The sequence below is a fragment of the Sinohyriopsis cumingii genome, chromosome 11 (genome assembly GCF_028554795.1).
Source record: "Sinohyriopsis cumingii isolate HCF-2022 chromosome 11, ASM2855479v2, whole genome shotgun sequence".
Taxonomy (NCBI): domain Eukaryota; kingdom Metazoa; phylum Mollusca; class Bivalvia; order Unionida; family Unionidae; genus Sinohyriopsis; species Sinohyriopsis cumingii.
Window position 1 is genome coordinate 31,027,897 of NC_142971.1, and position 25,858 is coordinate 31,053,754.

The following is a 25,858-nucleotide window of genomic DNA, read 5'->3' on the forward strand; positions in this document are numbered from 1 at the left end:
TCTGATAATGGGGTTCAGTCAGGAGTCAGAGAGAGAATGTGGCAAAGTTTGTGCTGTGCTTCTTCAGGAAGTCTGTCACTACGGTGGATTTATGCACTGGAACATTGTCATATAGTAGATGAATACCATGGGTATCAGTATGGATGGATGAATACCATGGGTATCAGTATGGATAGATGAATACCATGGGTATCAGTATGGATAGATGAATACCATGGGTATCAGTATGGATAGATGAATACCATGGGTATCAGTATGGATAGATGAATACCATGGGTATCAGTATGGATAGATGAATACCATGAGTATCAGTATGGATAGATGAATACCATGGGTATCAGTATGGATAGATGAATACCATGGGTATCAGTATGGATAGATGAATACCATGGGTATCAGTATGGATAGATGAATACCATGGGTATCAGTATGGATAGATGAATACCATGGGTATCAGTATGGATAGATGAATACCATGGGTATCAGTATGGATGGATGGTTTAGCAGATTTTCTCTTTAGTTAAATTGTTTTATCACCAGAGACAACTTCATTCAAACATCTCTTGTACCTATATTCTCATTTAGTCAGTTGCTGTTTGGTGATTTAGTCTGTCTTTGATCAGCTGTCAACATATGCTGAACCCATCTGTACAAACCCATTTGAGTTTCAGACATTTCTTCGGTATATTTCCACTGGTAATAGAAATATCTTCCACTGCATGTCAGGCATCTTCATTAATCGCCCCCTTCACAGCAGCCACTTCTCACCCACCAGTGACAGAGAACAGTCTTTCAGAATGTAAGTCTTCTTCCACTGATTAATGACCAGTAGCTTCTCGTGGGTTGGTTTTTTCTGGAGTTTTCCTTGGTTCTTCCTCCACCATTTATACTGGCCGCCATGTATAGCCTATCTTTTGCTGAAAAATGGTGTTAAACCTTACAGCAAGATCAACAACAACAAAATTCAGTCAAAAACTCTATAATAACTGAAACTTAAACCTCTATTTACTAATTCAATAAAAAAAACTCTATAACATCTAAAACCTAAACCTGTATCTACTAATTCAGTCAAAAACTCTATAACAACTAAAACCTAAACCTGTATCTACTAATTCAGTCAAAAACACTATAACATCTAAAACCTAAACCTGTATCTACTAATTCAGTCAAAAACACTATAACATCTAAAACCTAAACCTGTATCTACTAATAAAGTCAAAAACACTATAACATCTAAAACCTAAACCTGTATCTACTAATTCAGTCAAAAACACTATAACATCTAAAACCTAAACCTGTATCTACTAATTCAGTCAAAAACACTATAACATCTAAAACCTAAACCTGTATCTACTAATTCAGTCAAAAACTCTGTAACAACTAAAACCTAAACCTGTATCTACTAATTCAGTCAAAAACACTATAACATCTAAAACCTAAACCTGTATATACTAATAAAGTCAAAAACACTATAACATCTAAAACCTAAACCTGTATCTACTAATAAAGTCAAAAACACTATAACATCTAAAACCTAAACCTGTATCTACTAATTCAGTCAAAAACTCTGTAACAACTAAAACCTAAACCTGTATCTACTAATTCAGTCAAAAACTCTATAACAACTAAAACCTAAACCTGTATCTACTAATTCAGTCAAAACCTCTATAACAACTAAAACCTAGACCTGTATCTACTAATTCAGTCAAAACCTCTATAACATCTGAAACCTAAACCTGTATCTACTAATTCAGTCAAAAACTCTATTAACAACTAAAACCTAAACCTCTATATACTAATTCCGTCAAAACCTCTGTAACAACTAAACCTAAACCAATATTTAATAATTCAATCAAAAATGTTGTAAGAACTAAACCTAAACTTTTATTGACTAATTCAGTCAAAAACTAGAATAGTTTTGTACCCAACTTTTCAAGTAACAGGACCCCTAATATTAAGCTTCTTAGCTTCCCCCAACATCTTTGCAGATCCCCTTCCCACATGGTAATAGTTGTACTTTGAGGCTCCTTTCGAATATAATTATCCCTGAAGCCCCCGGGGGTCCATAGCCTACAGGTTGGGAACCACTGCTCAATAAACACTAACACCAGTAATATTCTACTGATTCAGACAAAAACTCGATAACAATTATCATGGGCGGGTCAGATGGATTAATCTTTTTTTTAAAATGGCATCCACTTTTATAAATGACCCTAGTATTGTTTTTGTTGTTCTCCATGAATTGATGATAATGAAGGCAGCCCTGTCAATCTTTTACTTTTGATTGCTGTCCTGAAAGAAAAAAAATACTTCAGTTTGTGGAGGGGTGACATTGCGGGTTGTATGCCAAGTGCAGAATCTCTTGTGGGTGGGGCACACGCCTGTCATATACCCAGGATTTTAGAGACTCAAAAAGTGTGTTTTGAGATCTCAAGGGTGGGGAGGTCAGTGTGCATGACCCAAAAAGCCTACAAGCCTATAGAAAATGATTGGAAATTCAGATCTGAATAAATGAAAATAACGTGTCTGTTTTCTTTAAAGAATTTAATATACTTGCAAAGAAAAAAAATAGTATAATACTTGGCATTGACAAAAATCATCACTATACACATAGGTGAAAATATGACATAATCACAACCACACTGATATAAAATAAGTCATACAACAGGTTTGTCTTTAGAATCCATTGGATACATATGATGCAGTCTACACAAATCAGTTCAGTAAGGAGTTTCAGTGTAATACAAAAGTCATGAGTGTTTATTTTTGCACTCACTAGAGACTGAATGGTACTGTTGTTCAGAAAACTTTCTTTCTGGATTCTCTGAGCAAATCCTGGTGAGAAATGAGTTGTTCTTAACCACCATAATGTTGGCATTGAAATGCAAAAAGAGTCCATTGATTGTTGCATTGATCCACTGTAGCCTAATTAAGAGTGTATTTGGTGGCCTAGTCAATTTTATTTTTGAGAACATAATGATCCTTTGACATGATTACACAAGCTAATTAACAGATAAGTTGTCTTCGGCCAATTTCAGTTTATAAAAAGTTCTGACAGCACAGTAACACTAAGGTTTAGATCATTGTTATATCATTTCAAAATCATGCATGTACACGACTCCAGTTTATTTGCCTTTTGCTAATCAATGCATTGTTGTTTAAACTTTGCAGTAGTTCATTGAGAAATAACTTGAAAGCTCTAATAAAATGTTCATATTTCTGTTTGATCTTATTCTTTTTAATTTGTATTCGACAAAGGTTTGGAATCCTGATGTTGTGCTATAGGAGAGTGAAACATGTTGCCTGTATTTATTTAATACAAACAACACAGAGTTGTGTAATCAATCATTTCCTTGTGTTCTTGATGACTAATTTTTAAAATCGCTATCTTGAGGAAATAACTGTTGCAACAGTATTGATGCATTTGCGGTTTATGAGCTTTATGGCTTCTTAAGATCTTGCATCCATTAATATTCAAAACCATTATACAAATAGTGCAGGACAAAGTGGCTTATGATTTTCATGTCGATCAATGAGATTTGCTAGCCCTACCACAGTTTTAACAATATTTGGTTCCCTTACTGTCTCGCAACATCACTTTTGTGGCAGTTGATGTTTATGGACCCCATTGCTCATGAGTTGTCCAGGGAGAGATGTAGGAAAAACAAAAACACTCAAGCAAATGATTTCAGACCCTTACAGCGGACTTTAGATTTTTTAAAGAGATTTTTCAATCTTTTGTACTTAGAATTTCCTACAGAAACCATGAAATCACAAATTAAGCAAGAATCACTTAAGGTAGACAAATGTAATTAATGGGCATGTTTGCATCCATTTGAAACTTTTTTATTTTTAAGCAATTACAGTGCAGCAATTTTTTAATTTTTTAACAATGTTTGCGCATGTTTGAACTTTTTAAAATGAAAAGCTTGTTAGCACAATAAAGCAAAAACCAACTGAGCTAGAAAATAATTTGATACGCTTCTTCGTGCAAATTTCTAAAAGATCTTTTAACATTTTCAGGCCATTATGGCAGTTTTGATTTTTTAAATACAAATTTTTTAACCTTTTTTTGCAGAAGAAAACTTTTTTGACAGGATTAGGCAAACACATCTTGACATAGACAAATGAAATTTGTTATGTAGATCACGCTGAGTAGAATAGATTTTCAGGTCATTATAGCAATTAAATTTTTATTTTTTTAAAAACCTTTTTGTTCCAGAAGTTTCGGGGGGGCCTAGTTTTTTTTAAAAATATTGGAGAGATCTGAGTTGACTATCTCAAAGTAACATGGTTGTATAAATTTCTAGAGCTTAATATATATGGAAAATCGGAGGCTGTATGTTCCTGCCAGCAGCTTGTCAATGTACAAGAGTACATATATTCTAGCTTATAAGATGAGTCCAACTGTCAAATTGCTCAGACAGATCTACTGTCACATAAAGCACAAGCTGATCTGTGTCTGTGCATTTTGTTAGGAGTAATCAGTAGAACAAATAACATAGATCCCAATCTGCAAGCACATTATGCAATGGCAGATCAGTATCTTAGTTGTTTGTAGTTTGACTTTAATATAAGCGAGGAAATACGGTATTTGCACATCCCTTTGCAGTGAAGTACATTTTCCCTGGCAGTGTTAGAAATATGAACTTGAAACAGAAGAATATTATTGATTTGTCCCTGGAGAATGAGTTTTAGAATTCAGTCCACTTTTCTAGGGAATGAGCTTTAGGGCAGGCAGATTATATGAATACCTGTACGATGAATACAAGGATATGGTACACCTATCCAAATGTCTCTTTCATGTCCATGGCCTTCTAAACTCAGACTGAATCATCAAGATTATTTTGTAGGTTGTTTGAATGTGCTATACATTCAGCTTAAATATAATTTGAATATAAACTTTGAAAAAAGGCAAAGAAAGTACTTTTTCCTTTTTATGCAAATATAATGTACATATTTTGCAGCTTCTCTGAAATCCCTAGAGGGCTTCCATTTGACTGTCAATGTACTGGAACAGGAAATATCTGGCATTGGGCATCCAGACTGCTTCTTCGTCAACTTGACACAAGTAGACTGGACCAAAGTGGAAGATAAACATGTAAGATTTTTCTTATAGATATTCCATTTGTGACTTCTCTAACATTCAGTTTCAGTTTTAGGCATATTTAATTGCTTTTAGAAATTGTCATGTAACCTCGTTGATGGAATATATTCCAGTACAGTGTGTTGCCTTGGAATGTAAGACAGGCAAGAAAATGTACCACTTAATAATAATAATAATAATAATAATAAAGACTTTGTTTAGAGAAGGCAACTAAATTAGTTACAGAACTAATCTACCTTGAGGCCTTCTATCTGTTATGTACAATATATACAGTACATACAACATGATGTGAAGAATCTGGCTTGGCATTAAATAATTAAGTAATTTTAAAATTCAAATTATCAAGCTTGGAACACATGCACAGGCATCTGTGAACACATAAACATATATAAAATATAAAATATCCTGCATTGAAAAATTCAACTATGAAAATGATTCAAAATTACAGAAAAGCAGGCGGTATTTTTTTTTAGAACTGTTCAATTTTCTAAAGATTTCATCCATTTAAGTTGTTGATTATAAAAAGAAGAAATGCTAGGAGCCTTCCTTATGTCACTGGGAATGTTGTTCCATACCAGCGGACCCGTATATTGAAAACTCTTTTTAAACAATTCCTTCTTTGGCCTTGGTATAATGTAATTTTTACTAAATTAACCCCTAGCGACGACTTTACGGGGCAGGAGGTAGTAGCCTACTGTTGAGCTCTGTAGCGTCATGGTCATGCATGATGCACTAAAGTGTGTGGTATTATAGAAAGGTAGACAGATGTAGCTCTACAATGATACCAAATAATATGGAATATCTAGTTGCACTACAAAATGCAGATAGAAAAACCTCATTTTTTGGACCCGACTATTTTTACCCAAAATTTGCCCGTGGTCGGAATCCGATTTTGTGTCCGGATTGTTGACTTTTTAGTTTCAGATCTAAGGCAAACTGGTATGAACTGCAAATAGATGAACCTTTGCAAAAAGTAGGATAAGATGGGCATTTGGAATAAAGAATGGTCTCCATACAAAAATAATGTCTCCGTTTCGCAAAATAGCTTTCAAATTATGTGTCCTACTTGATTTTCAGGCAAAAATGACAAAAAGCACCAGGGGTTAATGTGTTAAATTTGGAGATAACCATCAGCATCTCTTTGGTGAAAGATATTGCTTAGATAGACAGGACTGACTTTTCTGGATACTTTATACATCGATTTGGCCTTATTAAGAAATATTCTTTCAATTTTTTTAAATACCTTTATATTATTCATTATACATTGATCTAGAATTAAATGGCAAGCCCTTTTTGGAGTCTTAAAAGTGTTGTTATGTTTGAATTAGAAGTATTACCCCAAATTACATTACAGTAGTCCAGAGATGGCTGAATATAACTTTTATAAAAGATGACCCTGTACTGAAGAGGAATGTGTGTTTTGAGTTTCCTCAGTAGTCAGAGATAAGAATTAACCTTTTTTGAAACATGTTTAATGTGAATAGACCAAGTAAGATTGTTATCTATGAATACATCAAGAATTCTATCTTGAGAGGTCATATTAAGGCTCACATTGTCAAATAGAACCTGGAGTTTGTCGCTATCTAGCCTTGCTTGTTTTTGTTGTGTTGTAACTTAAAAGTAGGGTTTTCGTTTTTTCTGTATTTATGATCATACTGTTTTCCTCGTACCATACTTGAAGTGTGTTGAGAGCATCTTGTAAGTTATTTTCAAGTACCGTTTTGGTTTTACCAATCTCAGACAGTGTAGTATCATCTGTATAGAGGTCAGTAGAAGAAATTGAAGTTCCAATCTTAAGAGGTAAATTGTTGATAACTAGAATGAATAACAGAGGTCCAAGTATAAAGCCCTGTGGTACTCCACAATTAATATTTTTACTTTTAGAAATGTGACCATTTAAAGATACTTTTTGCACTCTATCAGTTAAGTAAGAAGTAAACCAGTTTAGGGAGTTTTCACTGCTTTGATAGATTTTTAGTTTTTCAAGCAAAATTTCATAGTCTACAAGATCAAAAGTTTTAGGAAAATTAACCATAATAGTGCCTACCATTTCTCCTTGATCTAATGCTTTCAGCTATTTATCAATCAAAGATATAAGTGCAGTTTCACAGGAGTGATTCTGGCGAAAGCCAGACTGATTATCATGAATAAGATCGTAAGTGTTCAAATAGTTGAGAAAATAATCATGTACGTGTTTTTCTAATAATTTGGAGAGACAAGGAAGGATAGAGATGGGTCTGTAGTTATTTACATCATCTTTTGTTCCTGCTTTATGCAATATTATAACCTTGGCAGTTTTCCATGTTTGTGGAAATTTATTAGACCTAATACTTTCATTGCAAATTCCATGGAATACAGTCCAAATCTTTGAAGATATTGATGACGTTTTAGATACTTGGGCAGATTTGTTTATCAGTTGCAAATGAAAGCTATACTGTCTACAATTGCAGGTGCATCTTCCTTTAGTAGCCTTGGTCCAATCATATCAAGTCCTGTTTCTTTACAATCATCCATTTCTTAATATATTTCAAGTCAAATTCTGGAATCATTTCAGGAATTTCAAACTTTATATTGTTTGGTATTTTTTTAGCACAAAAATGTTTGAGTTCCAGATGATCAGATGAAGTTCTGGGTTCTTTAAGTTTTTCAGCAATTTGAACAAAAATGTTAAAAATATTTGAGATGTCAGTTGGATTATCAGTATAAATGCCCTCATGATTGAGGGATAAAATTTCAATTTTACACTTACATTTGACTGCACCAAACCCTGTAAACACTTTCCAGATAGCTTTCGGGTTGTTTTGGTTTTCATCCAACACTTTTATATAGTGCGCTTGTTTGGCTTGACGTATCATTTTATTAACTTTATTCCTCCAAACTCTTTATTCAGTTTGATTTCCTACTGATTTTAGTTGGTCTATTTGCTTTATTGTTTCTAAAATTTCTGGGGAGATCCAGCCTGGCTGGTGGTTTTTCTTTATCCTGTGTTTTTAATGGGTCATGTTTGTTCACTATACTGATGAACAGCCCTGCCCAAGTATCTAAAACATCATCAGTATCTTCAAAGACTTGGACTGTATTCCATGGAAAATGTTTCAGATCTTCAAGGAATTTAACAGCATCAAAGTTTTGAAAAGATCTATAAGTAATGGATTTGTGGGTATTATTTTTTGTTGATTTTGTCATTGACTTTACGTGTTAGAAAAATTGCAAAGTGGTCACTTATACTAATGTTTGGAACCATTACTTCCAAAACATTTTCTTTTGTATTGGTATAAATATGATCTATAAGTGTTTTAGAGGTAGATGTTGCTCTGGTGGGTTCATTTATTAGTTGCTCCATACCTAACAAAGCAATAAAATTAATCCAATTCCCTTTTATTTGATCATTGAGAAGGTCTCTATTTATATTGCCTAGAATGTAAAATAACTATAGAAATGCAGACTGTTTCTTTGCACTGCAAGGGTGCATAAGCTGCATCTCTGTGTTATGGTTGCTATATATGTCTTGGTCATAGCATGTATCAAATATCAGGTTGTGATCACACATGACCCTTCTCTTTGCTTGAATGTTTGGAATCTCTGGCATTGAGATTTCAGAGGAGATCACTTTCAGAGCCAGCCATATTCTTGGCAAGAGGAATATTTGGTGGACGGCTTGTTCAGACAGGGGTGACCAGTCCTCATGAACCATTAAGGGCTATAGAGCAGACCTCTCAGATATTCATAAGTTGTCCATATGCTCCAGAATTACATCTGTTAGAGCTGGCCAGGTACTGTGAGTTTCAGATCAGTTTCTCACTTGTTATTGCTGAGGTAGAATTTCTCGTGTTTTGGTCATTATCTTTGAGTGAAAAGCTTCCTTTGAGAATCTTATTGCTAAAGCAGTCTTCCTTTTCAAGCTTCAGTATTGAGAAGGAATGAAAGTTTTGGTTTGTCAGTGGAAGAAAAGCTGTTTCTATCTCACTACATTGCCAAACTGAGTTTCTGGTTAAGAATAAATTGTCTGTACTTCCTGTTCCTGTTTACTGCCCATGTCACAGTCAGATCTGTACTTAGGATGAGCAAGATGGTCTCCAATGCCCAGCTAGAGCCTTACAGTTCTCAGTCTGTCTCAATCAAAAGAGAAAGGAAAGGTTCATAACCATTTTTTTCTCCCTTTAAAAGATACATCTGAAATCATGTCAGATTGTTTGGGCTATTAAATGCGCTAATAACTCTCTTACTGAGAAAGAACTCATCAAAATCAAAGCTGATGATGTCAAGGCTATTGCTGCAGCTTGGTTTTTAATAATTATTTCTTTCTGGATCATATCATGAAAACCTTCTTCTAGTGATCTCACTCCAGTACTCATAATTTTACCATTGATTTTTGTTGTAGCGAAGTAAGGGCATTTATGCTTTCAGTCAGCCCAATGTGTTGTCAAATCATCATCCAGTCTGCAGTAAAACATCCAACAATAATGGCTAGCTCACTTCCCATATGAAATAATTAGGCAGATTCCACCTGGAACTTAAGCAGACTCCAGGTGGAATCTGCCTAAAATGTTAAAAATCTGGTTAATACAAAGGCGGACATGGAAAATTTGAGAAGTCAAAGATGAATCCATCTAAGAGTACGTCTAACTCTAAGTTGGACTTTTGTCAAATTCCTGCCATAAATACATCCTTAGGCATAATTTTGGACTTGGTTGATTTTCCACCCACCATCTAGGTGGAATTAGGAACTTAGTCACTGACATCTATTATATGAAAGGAGGAATCTGGACTTAGTTTATTTTCTAACCAACATCTAGGCGGAATGAAGAACTTAGTCATTTACATCAGTTAAATAAAGGCATAATTAGGGCTTGGCTTTTGTGTGTCTGTAAAGTTAAATTACCGAAAATATAGTGATATTTTGTGATTGTAATATCACTGACAGTTCAATAAAAATATCAATAAGATATAATAAAATGTATTGTTTCTGGTACAATTTGAATGATTTTCAGCAGCATTTATATTTCCTATTTCTGATAGCTGTAAATTTTTATTGTTTATTTTGTGCACAATTTATAACTTCTTTCCACAGCTTTCCTTGTTAAATTTCTTTTTCAAATTTGTTGTTGTTGTTGTATTTTTGTTTAACTTCAATTGGATTTAACTGCCCTCAAACAAGTTTTCATCATGTTTTCCATTTTAAAACATAATTTTGCTTTTCTCCTGACCTGAATTACCTCGATATGGACCCATTTTTTAATATCGTCTCTGAAACTTTTTTTTTATAAATAATGCTCTATCCGGTCCCATTCCACAACGAGCTTTCAAATAAGTATTTGTTCCGTTTATTGTTTAACAGAGGATCGTTGTATAAAGCTTTCTGATTGGTCAACATTTTGTAATTGCCCAATGAATCGTCGCGTAACAGAAACTGATGGGAAAGAGCATGTTTGCTAAACATGGCGATTCGAATTTTCGAGCGGGAAGAGAAATTGAATAACCATTTGAAAAATGTGCGGCAATGAGAATACCCTGAACGCAAATTTGATGGGAACAGAACTGGTCAATCTGTATGAAAACTGAACGCCAGGAGAAGCATTTTGCTTTTGTGCCATAAAAAGCTTTACAGTAGCGGCTAACGTGCTAAATAGGACAAGGAATTGAATCAGGATGATTTCGAAGCAATATACAACTCCAAACTGATTAACTTCAGAATTTAAAGAGGGACAACGTGTAGATCACTGGTGGGAATTGTTGCCAGATATCCATATCTTTGCAGAATTTTCTTGGCCAAAAAGTAGAATCTCGTGAGGCATTATTGTGTATATTATAAAAATATTCTTGGTGTGTGGAATTCAGTGTAAAATAAGAGTTATTATATCATGATAAACGTTTGTCAGGGATGATTTTGGAACAAGGACTAAATCGAGAGACCACAGCAGCATCATAGTTTGTGCAATCAAACATCCAGTCTACATTACAAGTGACATAAGGCAGGCTCCTAGCTTTTCTTCTTCTCATAATCAAATTGTCTCAAATGGATGCTTTTCTGTAATTTTGCATTATTTTCACGGCTGAAATTTTCAATGCAGATTAATATTTTATATTTTATATATGTTAAATTTGTTCACAGATGCCTGTGCATATTTTCCAGGCTTGATACTTTGATTTTTAAAACCACTTAATTATTTAGTGTCAGATACTTCATATCATGCTGTATATACAGTATATGTTGTACATCACAGATAGAAGGCCTCAAGGTAGATTAGTTCTGTAACTAAATGAGTTACCTTCTTTAAATAAAGTCATTATTATTATTATTAGTAGTAGTAGTATTAACTCCCATTTATTTTGCCTTGGATGTCATATGATTACAACATCAGTATAATTGTTTTCATGCACACTTAAATATCACCTTGGTTAATTCATATCCATTATTTCTTTGAAACCTGCTGAAATGTCTGAAAAACTAAAAAAAACTTCAGTAAAATACTATATAATGATCAAAATTTTAGTGAAATCTTAAAAACATTTTAGTCAGTTTTTGTGTGAAACCTCACAAATATTTCAAAGAAATTTGAGTGAGACCTCAACATAATTTCAATGAAAGTTTTGTTCAAAATATGTGTGAAATCTCACCAAATTTAAAGTGAAATGAAAAATACTAAGTGATGCCATGTTGGATTAGATTTTGTATGCAAGAAAGAAAATGGCATTGCCTCTTAGGACAAGTTAAACCTAAATCTTATTTGATAATGTCTGTCAAAATAAAATTTATGATCCATTTTAAATATTACTGTGAATATTTATTATTGATTCCCAATAATATCTAAAAATCATTAGGCAGTTTAATACATAATAGAAATCTGAAGTATATTTTTTATGTTTTAGGCAGAAAATGCTTTAAAAAACCCGTCTGAAATCTACCTTGACATTTTTATTGGATGGGGTTCTGCAGGTATTTCCATGTAATTAGGCAGAAGTAAAGATTCTGCCTATGTAACAGTAATTTGCATATTTCCACCCTGAATCTGCCTAAAAGTGATAATAAGGGGAATCTAGGCTAAATAAGCGGAATAAACAGATTCCGCCTAGTAGACACAATAAACAAATTCCACCTCTTAGGCGGAATAAACTAATTCCGCCTAGTAGGCGGAATAAACAAATTCCACCTAGTAATAGACGGACTAATTTGCATATTTCGGGCTGTATTCCACCCTGAATCCACCCTGAACCCACCTAAAATTTATAATAAGTGGAATCTAGGCTTTAAGGGAAATCCGCTTTAAAATTCCACCTGGAATCTAGTTAAAGTCAGGGCGGAAGTTTTCGTACAGGTTTGATATCAAAGGGCATCAATCTTCACTGGGTTGTTGGTTTTAGCGACTCAGTAATAGAAAGTAATATATTATTGCTATTAAAATGTAGCATTTGGGAATTTAATAGTAATTATGAAATACTAACCTGTTATTGTCCAAATTCCCCCCACCCTCTGAGATCAGATGTCCTTTTAGTCTTGGTACAAGTCAAGTCAGGATGATATTTCAGATGTTGGAAGTGGACTTGAGGTATCAGTCTGGGATCATGTTTTTTTAATATTATTGACCTCTTGTTACTAATTTTAGGAGGAACTAATCTCCTTAGACAGGGGACTAGCACTGGGAAAAGATATATTAACATAATAATAGATGGTAAGTCTTAACATAATTAAAATTAGTTTGACCCTTCATACTACATTTTTGTGGAGTACCAGTTTGCTATACACCCACCATAAAGTGTCCATCTGTCTCTTCTCTTTTGTTTCCACACAGCAACCTGAGTTCTTTGCAATTTACTTTTTTGCATCCAGAGTAAGGAAAAAGCCTATTGAATTTTAGATTGAGAAGATCCAGGCTGCTGTTATGAAAAAAAGGAAAATGTTTTTCACACAATGTTCTAAGTTTTAAATTATTGATCTGTATCAAACTTTGAGCTTGACGAATACATAGAGAAAGGTTGAATTCATATTGATTTTGGGGTTAAATGCTCAGAGGTCAAGGTCATTGAAAATGGTTTCGGCAAAACAATAGAAGTTCTTGACCATGTACCTTTACCCAAGTTTGTGGATAAGAAGGAAACTGGATGATTTTTGGGGTCAAAACATAAAAGGTAAAGTTCGCTGTGACTAAATGGAAAAGAATATTTTTATCTTAACAACTTTAGTTTATACTGTTGGTCAAAGTTTGTATAGGGCTTGCACTTAATGTATGGAAGAGGCTTGTTGATTTTGTGGCCAGGTCCAGAGTCAAGGTTATTGTGACTTAAGAAATTTGAGTTTGCAGAGTAACTTTTATTGCAGAGTAAGTTCCATGACCAAACATGGCAGATTGCTTGCAGTGGTGGGGGGAGGGGGAACCTTACATTTTTGGGTCTAAGTATCAAAGGTTAATGTCATGTTAAATCTATTAAGAAAATAAAGGTTTCTGCACAGTCTGGTTAGCAAAAAGTCACATACCTTGAGGAAAGGTCAAGATCATTGAGGACTGTTGGTCAGTAATCTCCCGAGTCAGCCATGTGCTATTAGTGACTGCCTGGAGAACTAATAAACATATGAGCAGGCATGTAACATGTCCATTGATCTCTTGTTGTAGTTTATGTTGTTGATACCTACCATGAATTTAAAGATAAGTGCAATATAATCCTCTGAAAACATTAAAACCATTTTCCAAATCAACAAATCCAGCTTTTCACTATTGCCTAAATCAAATAATGGGCATATTATTATCAAGAACTGATATGTTAATAAAATTCCTTTTTTTATGTCAATTTGAAATGATATTGACATTTACTTCACTGTGATTTTCCATAGATGGATGAGTATGAATAACATTACAGCTGTCAATGCATTATCACTCAGCCAGGCCTTAGGTACCCTGGGGCTGAGACATTCTGCCTCTTTACAGTTATCACCCCTGTGTACAATAAATTTTCACTATTGAGCTCATGACAAATTATTGAAATAATTTTAATGATTTGATTGACTGATACAGACTGTTTGAAAAGTTCTGATTTCACTGCAGTCACCACTGGGAGGCGCTATAATTATATCAGGAAATGGACTAGCCCATCAAGTTTGTTCTTGTAATAGCCCTTCAAGCTTGTTATGTCAGTAGCCCATCAAGAGTGTTTTTTTTTTTAATAGCCCATTAAACTAGTTATGTTAATAACCCATGAATTTTTTTCTTTCTGGTATGGTAACTTTGCCAGCTTTGTGCATATTGAGTTAACTGTATTTTCTAATGTCACTGCCAAGTTTACCTCAAAAAATTTGATTGTCTATTCTGTTTTCTCCATCATCTTTTGAATATTTACAGAAACAATGGCTTTGTTGGCGATTGTTCCCAGATCTGGTGAATGTACAGAGGCAGAGTTTATCTGACCTTGGTATCCAAGGATGGCACATTTTTTACAGTTGATAAAGCATATTTTCATTTTGAAAATTATTTATATTTGTTATTTCTTTTTTCATGTTAAAGAAGAACAATCTTTTATTAATGTACTTATATGTTGATCGGGGCCCTGAGTGGCCGAGTGATCTAAAGCGCTTTCCATTATGGATCACTGCCATCTCACCTCTGTCTGTGTAGGTTCGAGTCTCGGCCAGTGTGGGTATGTCAGAAGGTTTGCCAGTAGCTTTTCGTGGGTCGGTGGTTCTTTTCAGTGTTTTCCCGGGTTCTACCTCCACCATTAATACTGGCTGCCATGTATAACCTATGGTGTGCTGAAAAATGGCGTTAAACCCCACGACAACTTATATGTTGATCACCTTTTGTCATAGCAGGTGGTATGTTTATACTATTTTGCATGTGGCTTTTTCAAGCCATTAATTTTTGCTGTCTTGGATACAAGCAAACTAAAATTTTTGTTGTGTGTGTGTGATTCTTTCTTTTTAATACTGAACAATGAATGAAAGATATTGATATATAAATTCTTTTTTTCTTCTATAATTTTTGCCACTTTACAATTGGTGCTTTGGCATTTAAAACATAACTTTACAAAAATATCTTAATCAGTGCTGTCTGTCATGAAAAAGAGAAAAAATTACAATGTTCTTGCAGAGTCATATTTGATTCCTTATAACTGTTGGCTTGAGTCATATACTACCATACTATTCCTAATAATTCTTGGTGTGAATCATATGCTACCATACTATTCCCAATAATTATTGGTGTGAATCTTGTACTACCATACTATTCCTAATAAACTTTTTGCTGATAATCTTTTACTGCCATACTGTTCCTAATTTTGGTGTGAATCTTATATTACCATAATGTTCCTAATAATTCTTGATTTGAATCTTATACTACCATAATATTCATAATAATTCTTGATTTGAATCTTATACTACCATAATATTCCTAATAATTCTTGGTTTGAATCTTATACTGCCATACTGTTCCTAATAATTCTTGATTTGAATCTTATACTGCCATCCTATTCCTAATAATTCTTGATTTGAATCTTATACTGCCATACTGTTCCTAATAATTCTTGATTTGAATCTTATACTACCATAATATTCCTAATAATTCTTGGTTTGACTCTTATACTGCCATACTGTTCCTAATAATTCTTGATTTGAATCTTATACTGCCATCCTATTCCTAATAATTCTTGATTTGAATCTTATACTGCCATACTGTTCCTAATAATTCTTGATTTGAATTTTATACTACCATAATATTCCTAATAATTCTTGATTTGAATCTTATACTGCCATACTGTTCCTAATAATTCTTGATTTAAATCTTATACTGCCATAATATTCCTAATAATTCTTGATTTGAATCTTATACTGCCATACTATTCCTAATAATTCTTGATTTGAATCTTATACTACCATAATATTCCTAATAATTCTTGATTTGAATCTTATACTGCCATCCTATTCCTAATAATTCTTGATTTGAGTCTTATACTGCCATCCTATTCCTAATAATTCTTGATTTGAATCTTATACTGCCATACTATTCCTAAAAATTCTTGATTTGAATTTTATACTGCCATACTATTCCTAATAATTCTTGATTTGAATCTTATACTGCCATCCTATTCCTAATAATTCTTGATTTGAATCTTATACTGCCATACTGTTCCTAATAATTCTTGATTTAAATCTTATACTGCCATCCTGTTCCTAATAATTCTTGATTTGAATCTTATACTGCCATCCTATTCCTAATAATTCTTGATTTGAATCTTATACTACCATCCTATTCCTAATAATTCTTGGTGTGAATCTTATGTTGCCATACTGTTCATAATAATTCTTGGTGTGAATCTTATTTTGCCATACTGTTCCCAATAATTCTTGGTGTGAATCTTATGTTGCCATACTGTTCCCAATAATTCTTGCTTTGAATCTTATGTTGCCATACTGTTCCCAATAATTCTTGGTGTGAATCTTATGTTGCCATACTGTTCCCAATAATTCTTGGTGTGAATCGTATGTTGCCATACTGTTCCCAATAATTCTTAGTGTGAATCGTATGTTGCCATACTGTTCCCAATAATTCTTGCTGTGAATCTTATACTGCCATACTATGCCTAATAATTCTTTGTGTGAATCTTGTCACATTATGTTCACATCAACTTCCAGGTGATTTTCAAATAACCTAATGCCTAGTTGTGTTAGAAACATCATTTTTTCATTGGCTATTTGGCTCTTGCATGAGCGGAAGGGTAAAAAATGGTTGGTTTTTTAAATATTTTTTTTTTTTTTTGTGTGCTTAACAGACCCATAATTTTTGTATCAAGACCACTCTTAATTCCAAATGCCCATCTTATCCTTCTTTTTGCAAAGGCTCATCTGTCTGTTTGCAGTTCATACTGGTCTGCCTTACATCTGAGACCAAAAAGTCTAAAATCCAGACACAAAATCGAATTGCGACCACTGGCGAAGTTTTGGTGGAAGATAATGGGATCCAAAAAATGAGGTTTTTCCGTCTGTATTTTGTAGTACAACTAGAACTTACAGATTATTTGGTATCATTGTAGAGCTACATCTGTCTACCTTTCGGTAATACCACCCACTTTAGTGTATCATACATGACCTTGATGCTACAGAGCTCGGCAGTTGGCTACTTCCTCCTGCCACGTAAAGTCGTCGGCAGGGGTTAATGTATTAACCCTTTACCCCATGCAAGCGTCTTTGGACGCCTCTACAACATTCGCATGGAAGCGCCTTTTCATGCCTCTACTCCAGTCGCATGGAGACACCTCTTGACGTTGGCTGTAAACATCAGCCATTTTAAGCTGGTTTCCATAGTGCCACCTTCGGGGAAAAGACCCTATTGGATACTTCATTCATTTATGCGAATGACAATTACGTCAGATCACGTGGTCACTGTTTATGCACTGGTCAATATTTGCTATTTAAAGTAACTGGGTCATAATCTTCACTCTCCAAAATGGGCAGTCACGGATTTCATTCAGTTCTTAGGAAGTTTTCACGATTAGAATCACAACCATGAAAGATTCAATAACTTAGGTAAAGGCTCTGATATTGATGTAGGCAGCAATTAGTTTTTATAAATTATCAAATTCAGATGACTTAGTGACGCAGACAAAAAACTTGTAAATTTCAAGTATGAGAGATGGCAGCTACGGTTGGTCACGCGGCCTCACTGACATGATAGTGAACGAGTTCTCTCAAGATTTTAAAGCACATAAAAAATTCTTCCATGAAAAATAATTACACAGCTGTTACAATCGGACTTTACTCTTAAATTTTTCCTTATATAATAGATGTGGACAAAAAATGTAAAATGGTTAAAATTGCTGTTAAACGTAATATACACTACATTGCTTAATAGTTCACAGGCAGGCCTATGTGTATAGGGGTCGAATAGGTAACAGGTGTTCTATTTATAGTGCGCTGCACTTTGTAACTATGCTTTATGAGGTAAAGAGTTAATGAAGTATGCTATAAATAGAACCAGTGTTATATAAATGAATCCATATAAATAGACTTGCCTGGAAATATTTTAGCAGTATGGTATTAAGAGCCAATTAACAATTATTCATTTCATCTGTTTTGTATGGATTTGTTATCTGTAGGGTTTTTGAGTAAAATCAGATCTTTATGACCGTATAATTATTTGTAGTTGAAGAATTTTTAATATTTCTTTAAAATCCTAAGAATTAATTCACCATAACATCACTTAAGTTGTGTGACTAACTGTACCTGCATTTCTTAGCCTGTAAATATAAGAATTCATCGCATACATCAGGATCACTAAATCATCAGAATCTGACCTAATTATCAAAATCAGTGTTTCCTACATCAATATCAGAACCTATATGTGACTTATCAAAGCCTTCATACTGTATATACTTGCGTATAAGCCAAATAATTAAGGGGGAAAAAAGGCCTGGAAGAAGGGGGGTTGGCTTATGTGCAGGCCAATGTCTAAACTTCACAGTTTTTAATTCTTTTTGTTGACTACTGTGAAGGCTGTAAATCTTGCAAAACAAACAAATAATTTTTTTCTGTGTACTATTTTTTTCTGTGTCCTAAGACATTTGCATGTAAAAAGTAAATGCTTGGGTGATCCCACACTTAAACTGTTATCAAGTACTTTGAATGATTTTGTTATTATTTTGCATGTGCATATTTTCTGATTTCACCATCACAAAATTAAATAAATGTAAATACATTGATGTGTAATTGCCTTTCATTCCATATTAGCACAGTTCCCTTAGTTTTGTAAAACGGGGTGTAAGGCATACCTGTCAATTTTTCAAAAGCCAAATAGGGAGACTGAATAAAAAAATAGAGAGATTGTGACCTAAATTCGGTAGGTTTTTCATGGCATTTTTAAAGCCTTGTTTTCGCTAATATTGATTGATCTTTCAGGTCTAATATGGACAAAATTCACAAAGGACATGCGGTTTCTCCCTGTGACGCACCTCATTTTCCCCCATGATGTGCTCTATTTTCATATTCTGGTCAGCTGTGGCCACACTGCACAATAGCTAATGCTAACCTTAAATAAACAAGTAAGAAAGCCAGCACGACTAATTAAAAATTAATCCATATCGATGCAACTATTTTCTGAAAATGACTTGCCCTCCGTCATGATACAAAGAAACCGTGTTATGCAAGCACAAGCAATTGATTGGCAAATAAAGGATTACCAGATTTGTTGAACTAAAGGTACCAAAATAGCCAGCCTGATGATACCGTACATGTGGCAACTATTTTCCTCTCATTGCATATCCAACCTTAATACCTTATTGTCAACTTGTAATGCATTTAGTATTGTTCACTCTAAAACATAGGTATTCTGAATCAGTTTTTTGAGGACACATACTGCGTGGTATATATTTTCATTCCTTCTTTTAATTTAATGATGGTAATTAACATTTATATTTATGGTATAAAAATGCCAGTGTTCACTCGTGTTTCTTTGGTGGGAATGGAGCCACAGCACATGGAGCTACAGCATTCACGGTGATCATTCTTCAAACCAGGGATTGAAATTAATTGCTGACAATTTTATTGTTGTTTATTTTTTAGTCCTATTTATTTTCATATTTTTGTATTGATGTAGGTGAAAGCTTGTATGGAAACTTCTCTCCTTCCCATATCTTAACCGTGGCAGATTAATCTGATATTTCAGTGCTTTGTCAGAGCAACATCTAGCCTCATTTAGTAAGCAATGCAACTAACCAAAAGTGTGTAACAGCAGTGCATTGTACATCAGCCAAAAATGGTGGGGATAATTGAGTTCAGAAGGATACTTTGTAAGTTTAACATCGAAATGCATCAGAATCAGAGAGAAACCATTATAGGTGTATCTGAGGGAAAGAATGTATTTGTGTAAACACTGATCAGCTTATTTATTAGTTCATTTCAGTTGTATGCTCCCCTTGTCTCAAACATGTAGGAACAATGTTCATATTTGAACAACTTGATTATGATTGGATGTGGTGGCTTGCCGCTGCATCCAATGAAATTCACTGACCCAAAGCACTGAAGTATCTGATTGATCCACTGAGGTCCAGGTAGGTTAACATATCAGAACCTTGACTAATGAAGATGCAGGATCCCAAGCACAAATTAGATTTGTATTTGCATCTCGCCAACAAAGCTGTCATTATTGTGTAGGTGTCATTTTAAAAATGTTGTGTTTAGTTTTAGAATACTACTAATTGCTTGGAAAAGTGACTCATTTTAAACTATTCATTCAATAATTACATGTAGTTACTGATATCTCATTTTTTCTGCTACTGTTATGTTGATATGGAAGTAATGTTATCACAAGTTTCACCTGTGTAATTAGTTATGTTTGGTATGGAAGCATAGCTGCCAGCCCTCACGAATTTGGTGTGAATTTCATGACTTTTTCAGTGATTCGCGGATTCATGCCGTAAGCCAAAAATTCACGAATTTTCCAATCCTCAATTATTTTAAATCTTTAATAAAATAACCAATTTCCCGTTAAGCGCTAGTCGTGATATTCGCAGTTGCCGAAACGGTCCGGTACTGCTGGTCACGATATTAGTAGATCTACAGCCGATTAGTACAGTTGGCCCGGTAGCAAGCATTTTAGCCTCTTTTAATCTATATGTATAAGAGTAGTTTTACAAATGCTTTTGAGAGAAACTGGGGCCTAACCGGAAATTTGCACCACGCATGCATCAAAACACTGATTTGAGTTGCCGTTCAGCCTCAGATGTAAGATTTTGAAAATGTCTTCACCACCAAGGAAAAAGAAATGTATTACTCAAAAAGTGTAGTTTAATTTGGAATATATCAAAAATTGGCCATGCATTCTGCCATTAAACATTGATCTTCATTCATGCTTTTTGCACTCAGTGTGTCATCGCAAGACGATGTGAGGAAGAATGTTGGTTGCAAAAAACACGTAGAAGTTGGGAAAATTAAGAATTCGCAGATTTCAGCTCTGGAATATTTTAAACCATTTGCAAAAGACCTGCAGGCTACCAACGCTGAAGCATTATTTGTGAGTTTTCTTGTCGAACACAATCTACCTTTATCAGCTGGAGACCATGCTAAACATTTGTTCTGACAAATGTTCCCGGACTCGAAAATCACTTCCAAATTTTCCTGTGGAAGAATCAAAAATGATGCAGCTCCTGTGCATTACTCACAGCAACAGAGACAGCGAAAGAGTATTTTCTTTAGTGAGGAAAAGTAAGACAGACTTTAGGGCCTCCTTAGCTGCAGAAAATTTGTCAGCAATTTTAGTCCCCAAGATCAACCAGCAGGCAATAAGTTGGAACTGTTTAGAAAACAAATTTACGATCAAGCAGTTGAGGAAGTTCAAGTCTGCCACAGTATCATGTCTTGATAAATATTTCTGCATATATGTAGTGTTTTATTTTTATTTTGCGAACTTGATATAGTGTAGTATTGACGGTTGGAGTGGTTAGAGTGGATGGAGTTATTGTCATGGTATTTTTCACAAATTCATGTCCAAATTCACGACTTTTTATCCCTATTTTCACTAATTGTGAGCCTGGAAGGTTGGCAGCTATGATGGAAGTACTGTTATAACAAGTTTCGCATATGTATAGTTTGAAATGGAGGTAGTGATATCACAAATTTTATCTGTGTATAGTTATGTTTGGCATGTCAATACTGGTATCACAAGTTATGTATTTGTATAGTTGTTGGAGATTGGAGAGCAGACCGAAAGGACTTTAATAAGGTGACCTATTAGCATTTTCTGTTCTGTAAGTGCATTAAAAAATAGTATATGCGTCACCTGTATACAGCTTGGCGTACAAAAATAGATTTGTAATGGGCCTTCATATTTTTCTTATTAACTAGTACATTACCACAATTACTTTTGGTAAAAGCTTGTGTAGCTTATTTTTTAGTAAACTTCCTTAACAAACTTGAAATCAATGTTTTTACATAGTTATTGAGATGCCTCCAGCTGGTAGAAGGTCTCAGTTGTCTCCATAGCAACCTTTTGCTTCTATGGCAGATAATTGTGAAATCATTAAAGCTGTATTTCTTGCAAATTATGGTAACAAATTGGAATCTTGACATAAATAATTTAGCATATCTTTTAATGAAATATTCATGTAATGAACAAATATTTGCAGTTAAAAGCATGCAGCAAAGTAGCATGATATGCCTTTGCAATTTTTCAGTCATCCCCAACCTTCAACCCATTATGCAAGTATGTAAAAGAGTCCTTATCAAGTTCCATGACCAGGTCTTATTTAGTTCCTGGAATACCTAATGTGTCTGCATGGTTGTACATTATGTCCTTGTTCAAAACAGTTGAAACATCTTGAAATATCTCTGATTTCTGATGATGGTTAGAACAGTTTACATGGTCCCAATATGTTCTGTGTCTTAGAGTCGTCATATGTGTCCTTTAGTATTGTGAAAATCTCACTTATTGTATATCGAAGGTGGGATAAACCGATCTTATTCAGATGGATTTAGCTGTCTCAGGAAACTCTCATTGTAAATCGAAGGTGGGGTAAACCCATCTTATTCAGATGGATTTTGTCTATGGCCATTAGGTATTCCAGGAACTAAATCAGACTTGGTCACACATCCATGTTCAATGTCTATCATTTTGTAATTCCGCTCATGACATAGATGTTCATTTAGAGCATTCAACTCACAAATGTCTGTGTCAGTTCTTAGGCATGCACTGCTAGAATGACTGAATATTGGTTGTTAGGATTTTCCAGTTACTGTATATATCGTTTAGGATGTTAGAATTTTTTTAAAAATTTGGTCAGTGTGAACCTTGTTACTAATACATCATTGGCACCAACACTGATTATAATGGTGTCGTATTGAGAAAGGTCATTTTTTTCCCATGGCTTCAAATATATGACTGGTTTCTGCCTCAAGTAGACACGTAACTTGAACCCCAGGTTTCAGACCTCTTTCATTAACATATTTAATAACAGAGTCTCCAATTATGAGAGTGTTTTTTCTGGAATTATAATGTTATAAAGACCTCAGAGCTGCAAGTTTGGAAGCTGAGACCATCTTTAGATGACTCATCCCTACCATGACTTCCATCAATCTGAAGGATTATCAGCACAGATCTTTTATAGTCTGCCTCAGCCAGGAAGGGTGGTCATGTGACCCATGCTCAGGGTCTCTCTACAAGTTCTTTAAACAGATGCAATGCCCTGTTCAAAACCAATTTAAACCTCAACAAGAAAGAAGTTCTTCAATTCTCCTTCCTTTGCAAAGGAAAGGGAGGGGGGTGTGACAGTCCTACGGACTTGAATCCTCTCCTGCACTGCATTCATCTCTCAAATGTCCCTGTAGGTACTTATTTAGTTCATGTTTTAAAGGCTTGGTCAGGTATCCAAGATGATGGGTGGGTCCTTTCTATTGTAAGTGAGGATTACTGACTACAGTTTTGGGAACAACCCCTTCTGTCAGGGACCCCATGTTTTTTCACCAGTTCTAACTGGTAAAATTAAAGGAAGATGTGTAAACCCATTTACAGACATGGGACTTTAAGAGGGGTCTGAACAATCAGTCTTCCACACTTTACTTGTGAATATTTATGGTCACCAAGACAAGTAGGAAGTTTCATCTCATAATTGATTTCTTCCCATTACACCAGTTTATTCCTCACATTCTCATTCAGGAACACAATGCATCTGTCAGATTGGATGACCTCCATTGACCTTCATCCTGCTTACCTGCACATCCTTATACACTGCAAATAGTCCTCTGGTGTTGCTTGAACAAAGAAGTTTTCTAATTCCAGGTTCTGCCATTTGGAATTGCTTTCATACTGAGAGTATTCACCTGATTTATGGTAGTAGCGGAATACTTCCAATTTTATTTGATCATCAAGGAATACAATGACTTGCTGTTTAAGTGAAGTCCATCAAGATCTGTTTCATTGCTGGTCAACAGCAATTCATTTGGCTCTTTTACCTAGCTTCAAGAAGTCAGAGCTCATTCCATCTCTGGACTTTATTTACATGGAGATAAACTTTCACATGAACCAGAATTTAATTGGGGTCTAACAGGACTGGTTATAATGAATCCTGATGCTTTTATTGCAAGCCCAGAGATCATTGTTGGCAGCCATTGCATGTTCCTGTGGGGAACTTTGAATGCTGCTGCAGATTTCCTTACGATTACTCCATATGTGTCCGCTACAGTTTCTCCTTTGTGCAAGGTTTTCTATCCGATTCGACTATGACCCAATTTTCTTCACTGCTGGCATTGATGTGTGAACTGGGACAGTTTCCACACAGGCATTCCCATGCATGCATTACACTCATGTCTGTTTACCAACATGTCAGATTCCTGATGAGGCACTCATCTGGAGCCAAAGGGTTTAGTCTTCCAGGGTCATTGGACTCTGGACAGATCATTTCTTCACATCAACAATTTAGAAATGAAGGCTGTACTTCTAGTGTTACAAGTTTGCAGCAACAGAGTAAGTGGTTGATGTTGCATGGTGTCCTCCAACAACATGTTTGTCATAGCTTATCTCTGAGATCAAGGAGGCACACATGCCCCTTCCCTTTGCGTGGAGGTCTGGAACCTTAGCAGCTGGATGACCTCTGAGAATGTCACACATTCTGAGCAAGAAGAATGAATTAGCCTGACAATCTGTCCAGGACAGGCAGAACAGGCCTCAGCTTCCTGTCACAACACAGAGCTCCCTCCCACACAACAGCGCTCTTATTCTCCAACCTCATTTCAATCCATCTGTCTACCAGAACATGTTTTTGGGCTGGGTTGCCATTTGAATCATTCAGGGAAGAAGAGATTCTATATCCAAGGTCTGTGTTGCCTGGTGGAGATGCTTGCTGCCCCTCCATGAGTTCAGTTGCAGATTTCCTTTTCTTCTTTTCGAGTTACGTAAGATGTTCAGTATTGACTAAGAAGTGATAAAGAGCTGCTATTTTCATCATAATTATACTCTCAGTGCAAATCAGATGGCTTTGGATTCACACTGTGCTGACTTCATTAAGTATTTTGAGTTGCAGAGATCTCTCTCCTCTTCTCTTTAGCCCATATGGAATCCGTTTTCTTTTTTTGTTGTCTTTAATGAAAATCCCATATCAGCGATTGAATGAGAATTCCTTACAGAATCTCACATTCAGGACTATTTTTACTCACCTTGACATCTGTCTTGTTATGTGTATGCTGACCCTGGCTTCCCCTGTTTTATTGCAATTTTGAATCTCGTTCTTTTCTTTGTCATCTGGTTTTTTAAGCTAAAAATCAATTACCTTTGGTGACTCCACTTTCTGTAGAGATCTACATTCTCAGCAGAATCTGTGCTGGAGAGATCAAGATAGGATTTTATGCCCTGTTAGGGCACTATGTTTCTTTCTCAGTGTCTCCAAAGGGAAAAGGAAGAGTTGATCATGTCTTTTTCTTCCTCTTAAGGCAGTCAGGGGTGTCAAACTCAATCGCTCAGCGGGCCAAAACTCAAATCACACGTAAGGTTGCGGACCGAACAGGATAAACATTCAATAAGCGGAAAATTAAACCTTTTTTAAACATTAATATAAATTAAAACAGAAAAAAGTTTTAATAATAAAAAATCATTGGCATATCCATTTTCACTCTTATGCCAATTTGTCAGAGCTGGATGTTTGGCATCTTTTCTTGGCTACAAGTTTGTTTATGTTGGGAGTAATGTTCTGTGTCATTGAGATTCTCATGATGGACTGCAAGTGTTCATCAGTGAGATGACTCCAGTGTGATGTTTTGTTAATCTTCATCACAGAAAACAGCTGCTC

General features: G+C 35.0%; 1 protein-coding gene across 5 annotated transcripts in view; it reads left to right on the top strand.

Annotated features, from left to right (window-relative positions):
- Positions 1–25,858, top strand: part of LOC149787850 (uncharacterized) — a 200,622-nt gene that overhangs the window by 93,845 nt on the left and 80,919 nt on the right. For all 5 annotated transcript variants that reach the window (XM_089974069.1, XM_089974071.1, XM_089974070.1 and 2 more), the window contains exon 4: positions 4,968–5,101. In XM_089974069.1, coding sequence (XP_089830195.1) covers positions 4,968–5,101 — 134 coding nt within the window. The remainder of the gene's footprint in view (positions 1–4,967; positions 5,102–25,858) is intronic.